Consider the following 7,693-nt stretch of genomic DNA (forward strand, 5'->3'; position numbering starts at 1 on the left):
TTGTTTTCGTGACTTATTTCTGTAAAATTGTACCGTGCACCATAGCACGTATACAAAGAGGGATCTTCATGCTCAGACTAGCCTGTGCGCTTGGCATGTGGCACAAAACTCTTTCTCCTTGTTTTTCTCACTTTTTGATATCTAAGTGACCCGACCTTACTCCGAACCCAATCCAAGGGTTTAAATCACAATCCAAAATACTCGTTAGCTCTTTGTAACCATACACCACATAATTTACTTATTATCCTCTTTTATTCACTTAATTTGGGGTTAAATTATTCAGGATGTTACAAAATAGCCTTCATAATTTTGATTTAGAGCCTGCAAAACAAAAGATTATCATTAGCATATATAAGATTGTGATTGGAATATTATTCTAGAAAATCTATATTCCTTGCTACCATCTATAATTTTCTGCTTGATTAATCATAGAAAAAGAATATTAGTACATAATAAAATAAGTAAGGAGACAAAGGGTACATCCCTTGAATTGGAAGTGCGGAGTGGATTATTTTGTTAGGTGAATTTTTTAAGGACGTAGAGTTGTTACAATCAACTTGGCCGTATGCTTTGACCTTAATATAACAAATATCATTTTAAATTGGCATGACAAACTTCTCTCTTAACTCATTATTGTTAATTTGTGCGGTCTAACTTTGATTGCAACAATTCATATTGATGTGAACAAAACTTATAATTAATGAGTATTTCACGGGGAAAATGATAGCCAAGTTACACAAGAAAAAATTAATGACTGTAAATTTTTTTAAAAAAAATTATAATATCAACTTAAATATTCATAAATTCAAAATTTTAATTATAAATAAAATATTTAAACCTTAAAAGTAACTATAAATTTATGAATTATTTTTGTTTTTTACAGTCAAAATTAATATTTATAATTTATTTTTAAAAAGGGTAATTTATTGAGAGAATCATATATAGAAATTTAAAAAAATTATTTACAGATAAAAATTAATAATAAGTTCAATAAAAGAAAAATTATGTTTTTATTTTAATAATAATTTATTTTATGTTAGTTTTATCTGTGAATAAATCTTTTATTAGATCCTTAAATTTGATTTTTTTTAATTTATTTAGTAAGGCATTTGCGTTTTACTCTTTACAGATCATTAGCACTTTTAAAGTGAAAAAGTCAATGTCATGATTTTGCTTTTGGGCCTTTCGGCTGTTGCAGTGACAGTTAATGTTATGTCAGGCTTTCTTGTCCTAACTAGTAGACAAGCTTTTGTTTCCAAACCCCCGGGAAAAAAAAAAAAAGGAGCAAAACAAAACAAAACAAAAGGAAAAAAAAAAAAAATCTTAATTAGAAATGGACAAACAGTTCACTTCTCTGAGGATCATTGGCTTCTACCGAATACTATGATCAAAAATGCTTGTCTGCTGCCACTCACCAATGGGAAGGAACACCGGAGTAGGCTAGTAAGGCAGCAGATAGTTCCATTTTGAGTCTTGAGACTATTATGACATTTATTTTATTGAAATTTAAAAAACATTTTATATTTATCAGATATTATTAAAATATTTATTAATTATTATTAGAACGATGTACATATGCACACACATACATATTTTTCCTATAACAAATATAATATTGTTTACAAATTGATATGAAAGTGGAGGGGTTTAGAAAGAATTAAGTTCTTTATTTGGTTGGTTTTCAAAAAACCAAATATTGAACAACAGTTTGGAAGTACTATTAAGTCTCATTTGATTATTAAAAAAGAATGGAATATAATAGATTAAAAAAATAAAAATAAAAATAAGATAATTAAAATATAAAGGGAATAAGTGAACAATTTTCACAAAGGGAAAGTGTAATTTTAATTTATGAAATTAGAAATTATGATTTATAAAATTTTTAAAGGAAGTGATGATTCTTACATTTAAAGTATATGATATAAAATTTTATTATACATTTATTTTTATTTTAAATTTTTTATTTCATTCTATTCCCATCCTTTTTAATAACCAAATTAATCTTTTTGTTCCACTGTGCTCAGGGAGAAGAGTCATGTGGCAGACGCTTTAGCATAAAAAGGGAATTACTGAGTGCGAATTTTTTCACACGATACCTCAGTTTGTAAGGCCCCTGATGCTTAATGATTATTCAATTATTTTATAGGGTTCATTTTAGATAGAGTTGAAAAAAAAAATTCAAAAAAAAATATTTTGTAACTAATATTATCCAAGTATTTTAGTGTTTAATTTGAGACTTGGACAAGGGTGTTCAACTTCCATCATCATCTTCTATACTGAGAAATCTTCTATACTGTTTCTCTCTAGTTCTAACCTCGAGTCATGCAAGCTTGTCTAAAGTGATTTGGGATAAAAAAAACTTAAAGCTTCACCCCAGAAAGTACAAGAATAACTCTCTCCGGTTCATAATAGAGGGCAATGTGTTTTTGATATGGGTATATAATTGGATCTAATTCAAGTATTGTTAAATCCAATTGAGTGTAATTCTCATTTTCTATAATTACACGGACTTGAAAACCTAAGACATTGTGTTTAGACTACCATAGCCATATAGGGTGATGTCAACTACTATGTGGTTCTAAAAATTACTAATTAAAACCTTAATCTTCTCAATTATTTTATATCTCTCTGATTTTATCTTTGGTGAAATAAATTTCCACATTTAAGTAGTTAATTCCTTTAAAACACTTTTATTACATGAAGTAATAATAAATGAAGGTTAAAAAATTATAAACACTACATATTACCAATATATATATATATATTGGTCCGACACATAACCTTATATTCAATCAAGTAAAGTTTCTAGAAATTGTCTAGTATTGTGAGGTTAAAGAATGATTGTCACGAGGATTAAAAAGGAGAAGGAAAAAACGGGGAGAGAGAGAGTGTTCATAATTGATCTTATTTGTTCCTCAGGAAAGCAGCACGGATTCAACATTTTATTCACAAATCTTTTGTTTAATACAAGTATTAATGAATCCTTAAGTTTTCAGATTCCTCTTATCATTTGTAGAAGAATATGGGAGGAACAAGAGACAATAATAAAAGAATGACTAAGAACCTAGAATAAACTAGTGTAGTTTTGCAGGACTTTATGTATTCCTAAAGATAAAATAAAGAATGAAAGAATCAATCATAGCATTTTGTCAATGAAGCTAGCTGGATAATGTGCAAGGCTTCAAAAACCAGAACACGTCCAAAGCTCTTGCTTCTTTCCCATCAACTATTGAGATGTCTTGGCTACTGTTCTCAGGAAACTCCATCGTTTTCTTTTGCTCAACTTCTTGAAGAATTCCTCTCTCCTGCAAGATTTATTCCAGATGGGGCATTTTAAGTACTTCAGTGATAATAATCAGCTACAGAACAGTACAAATGAGAGTCCAAGTCTCCAACTGGAAAAAGAAAGCATCTTGTACTTGTACTGGCATGTACTCAATGTGAAAGAAGAACTTGTGAAAGGCCAGTATGCTCTCATTAAGAAGTCTTGCAGACAAGTTACCAGAGAAAAGCATGAGGTGAGCATAATAGCTAATTGACATGTACAGTTCCAATTTGACAGTTGGATGAAATCTACATGGAAAACACCGACACATACAGTTCAGGTTTATGCTATCAAGTTCTTCATTTAGATTATGACAAGTGACTCTGACTTAGAAAATCTGTTTAGGTGTTATGTTTCTATAACAGAACCTAAAGAGGAATCTCCAAACATACAGCACATATGCTTTTGCTAATCTTAATCAACATAAATCAAACCACTCAACATGCAGTTGGCTAAACAACATCTATCTTTTGGGAACGTACATTCCATTTTAATCAATGACCTATCTTCGGTGTCAATGGCAACTTCCTGATTTATCATCAAATTTTATATCTAGACTGTGTATTATCAATCTGAATAGTAATGAAGAGCAGGTAACTACGTACCATTAATCTGGATTTGGAAGCCTTTGGAGGGGTAGTTTTATTTGTATCACGAATAGCAGAGAAGCACTGAGGAGAGGGAGGGTTTGTGCGAATTTGCATTAAGTTCTCATCTTTCTTGCGTCTCACATTCTCCAAGTCCAGCATAATAGGCATATTTTCGGTCTCATCCGCTCTTCTGCAGAATAGAATAATAAACAAATGATTTACAGAATATAATAACTTGTAAAAAGAAGCTCATATATGGTTTTACGCCTGACTATTTGAGCTTCTTTCATCATGTAAACATGGTTGTACATCAATCAAAAGATTGTGACTGCGAACTCATCTATGATAATTGTCATCACCAATGCGCTAACGAAAAAAACTATTATTCTTTGATCAGAGCACTGTATATGTTTTAAACAGCTGTAACTACTGGAAACTAAAGAGAATTTTGACAAGCTAAAAAGGAAGGGACAAACCTGAACAACGTTTTTCAATGAAAGGACCATCACTAAATGGAAAGTTCAAAAAATTGAGATTAATAAGTGATGCTAATCAGCTAATGACACTAATCTGTGTTAAGGGTCAACAGTTAATAGATACCAAGTAAACATATGGATGTAGATGCAGAGGGAGATGAGACAATGGAGAATTTTGCAGTCACTGTACCAAGGGTTGGACAAATCTGACCAGTGTTCTTCTCTGGAAGCAGATCACTATATGAAAAGTTCAGAATACAAGTGATGCTTGTGAGTTATGCCACATATCCGTGTCAGAGTCAATGTTTCATAGATACTAATTACCAAGCAATCATATGGATACGGGTACAGTCATACAGAGCGAGATGAAACAACACACAATTTTGCAGTCACTGTACCAAGCTAAAAAATAAGGACAAACCTGAATAGTAATTTATCTATGGAAGTGGATTACTATATGGAACGGTTCAAATAATTGAGATTTAAGTGTGGTGCAAATGTCAACATATCTGTGTAAGTATCAGTGTCAATGTTTCATAGTTATTGAGTAAGCATAAAGAGGGAGATTAAGATTTACTTCTTTCTCTGCAGCTTCGGTTTATTGTTTCTTGCCTCAGATTTTCCGGTCACTTCAAGCAACGGCTTCCTTTCTTTCTCTTCCTTAACTGACTGTTCCGAAGGCTGAACAGGCGGAGGCCCTTCGTTTGCTTTTTGATTCTCCTCGCCCTCTTCACTTTTAATCTCATTCACATTTTCATCGTTCTCTCTCTCTCTACCTCTTGTTGCTAATTTCTTCAGTTCATTGCAGAATTCTGTGATTTGGCTCAAGATAGGCCTCCCTGCAAACAAATTCTTTGCTGAGAGTGTGGATCTCAGTGAAGGCACCTTGTTGTGCTGCGACGTGTCATCAATGAGTCTCTTTTTCTCATCGCTTGACTTGATTGATGCCTTCGTCAATTTCAATGGATTATTACTTGGTGGAGTAACCAGGTTTGGGTTCTGATTCTCACTGTCGTGCTTGAATTTGAGTTTGCCATCTGGGGAAGCCGAAGATAGGGTGGGCACCCTTCTCTTCAACTTCTGATCTCTGTAGCAATATCCAGCATATGAAAATTGATCCCTGAATTTATATAACAAACAGAAAGTGGAACAGCACTGAAAAGAAAAATGGATCTTTGTAAGCACCTCCTATTTTGGTCACCCAATGGAAGAATTCCTGGAGAATCAACCGAGCTCAAAAGCTTCCAGAAATTTTAAAGAAAAGAAAAGAAAAAAGAAAGAGTAAGAAAAAAACTTGGAAAGATCGTAACTGGCACCTCAGAAATGTGAGAAAAGTAAATAAAAATATAATTAGCAAGACATATATCAATATCCAAGGAATATTAGCTGAACTAGCTAGCTCAAGTTTATTGCTTCAGCGAGTTGGGAAAATCCAAGAATTGAAAAATCTTAATCTTAAATCTTCTTTAGTTTCTTGACATAAGACAAGAGTATGAAAAACAGAAGTAGAGAAGAATGGAACCTTTGAAGGAGTTGATCTGAGAAAATCGTCCACTGTCTTGGGATGCTTACAATCTGCAAAGACCATATCACCAAGACCCATTGAAGAAAAAGCAAAATCTAAGAAAATAACGTAGAAGAATCATAGGAGAGACGCAAATTCTAACCGGGTCTGCAAAACCAGTCCTCATCGTCCACGGATTGGTCTGGGGCCAAGAAATCGACCCATTTCGGTGCGTTAATGTGCTCGTATTTTTCGTCTTCTACAAAGTGCCACTCCAGTCTCTTCCAGTCGATCTTCGCAGGTTCCATTACTCACACAAGGAAGAAAGACAGTGAGAGTGAGGGGGAGAGAGGGGGAGGGTATGAAGGAGACCCAAAAATTCAGCTAGCGGGTTGCTGCAGCGAGCGAAGTTCAGAGAGAGAGAGAGAGAGAGAGAGAGAGACTGAGGAGTGCCAGAATGGGAGAGAGAAAGGTGTAAATGTAACCGTTATGGGGATCGAGGAAGGCGGGGAGTGAACGTTGGGAAAATAGGTGTTACTAAATTCTCCGACCGTTAGACACTTGGTAGTCACATTGACTAGCTTACTGAGTTTTGTTCTGGTGCAAACGGATTTATTTTAGGCGTGCTGCACCCAGATAGCTGGCTTCCATTTGATTGCAATTTGCAATTATATTTTTGTACAAAATAGGAAATATAATAGATGTTACACTATTAATACTTAATATTAGCTGGTCAAAAAAAAAACGTAATATTAACTGCAATTTATATTGTATTTTTATTATTTATAAAATTAATTAATTATTTTTTATGTAAAAAAGTTTTGTTGAGCTTGATCTCAAGCTCACCATCAGTAAACATGATATGAAAAATATTGTTTTATTGACTTTTTTAGTATTCTTTTAAAAATAATAATGAACAAGAATTCTTCTCAGTTATGGTGTCTGTGAAATAAAAGAGAAAATAATGTAAAAAAGTTTAATTGTCACAACTCGAAGTACTAAACTTCGCAGTTCACACACATAAGAAACGAAAAGGTGGGTTCGGTAAGATAAATATTAAATAATTAAATCTATCGACTAGGCTTTTTCTGTTTTCCTTATTATTTAAATAAAATAAAAAAATATTTTTTTTGATTTAATTAATAATTTTTGTCTTTAAGAATATGATTACATTTCTATAACAGTTCACATATACTGCAAAAAAAAAATTCTTACATAGATTTTTATAAGCACATTTTATTTATAATATAAAAAATATAATTTTATTCTTATTCAACATTTAAAAACGAAATAAATTTTGAAGGTAAATAAAAAATAAATTTAACATAAAACATATATGTAAGAAAACTGAAAATTCTAAGCTAAAAATTAAATTAAAATAAGTGAATGTTGAATGTAAAACTAAATTAAAAGTGTTCATAACAAGAATTAATCTCAAGTTAAGCAATGTGTAAAAAAATCCACGTCTCCTAATTTGATTTTTTTTGAACAAAAATAGAGAGAATGACATTAGAGTCTCAAACTAATAAATTTATCACAATTAAGTTTCCAACAAAATTTTTTAAAAATAAGTTGCGAAATATTAATTCAAATAGTCATAAATTAAGGAGTTCTAATTATAAACAAGACATTTAAACTTTAAATATAACTTTTAATTTGCACTTGGAATTCTTGTTGGAATTAATATTTGTAATTTATTTTTCAGAAAATTTTATTTTGGACTTAACTATTATAAAATCTAAATTTTGGGACGTTATTATCATTTTTCCAACAAAATAACTTAACTAAAAGCACAATT

At 31.6% G+C, this 7,693-nt stretch overlaps 1 protein-coding gene across 1 annotated transcript; it reads right to left on the reverse strand.

The window, feature by feature from the left end:
- Nucleotides 1-2,904: 2,904 nt before the first annotated feature.
- LOC129297549 (uncharacterized) lies at nucleotides 2,905-6,380 on the reverse strand. The gene is made up of 6 exons (XM_054935877.1): nucleotides 6,059-6,380; nucleotides 5,914-5,966; nucleotides 5,577-5,632; nucleotides 4,969-5,478; nucleotides 3,931-4,105; nucleotides 2,905-3,305 (listed from the first exon to the last, which is right to left on the reverse strand). Exons 1-6 carry the CDS (start codon nucleotides 6,201-6,203, stop codon nucleotides 3,159-3,161), a joined length of 1,086 nt encoding a protein of 361 aa, XP_054791852.1. The 5' UTR covers nucleotides 6,204-6,380; the 3' UTR covers nucleotides 2,905-3,158.
- Nucleotides 6,381-7,693: the final 1,313 nt, after the last annotated feature.

Source organism: Prosopis cineraria, unplaced genomic scaffold (genome assembly GCF_029017545.1).
Source record: "Prosopis cineraria cultivar Desert tree isolate PC_DT_omini unplaced genomic scaffold, ASM2901754v1 PC552, whole genome shotgun sequence".
NCBI lineage: Eukaryota > Viridiplantae > Streptophyta > Magnoliopsida > Fabales > Fabaceae > Prosopis > Prosopis cineraria.

Coding starts and splice junctions, on each gene's coding strand:
- LOC129297549 (XM_054935877.1), bottom strand. CDS start 6,203: ATGGAACCTGCGAAGATCGACTGGAAGAGACTGGAGTGGCACTTTGTA. Junction 5,967..6,058: donor GGACTGGTTTTGCAGACCCG/GTTAGAATTTGC, acceptor TGGTCTTTGCAG/ATTGTAAGCATCCCAAGACA. Junction 5,633..5,913: donor TCAGATCAACTCCTTCAAAG/GTTCCATTCTTC, acceptor AATTTCTGGAAG/CTTTTGAGCTCGGTTGATTC.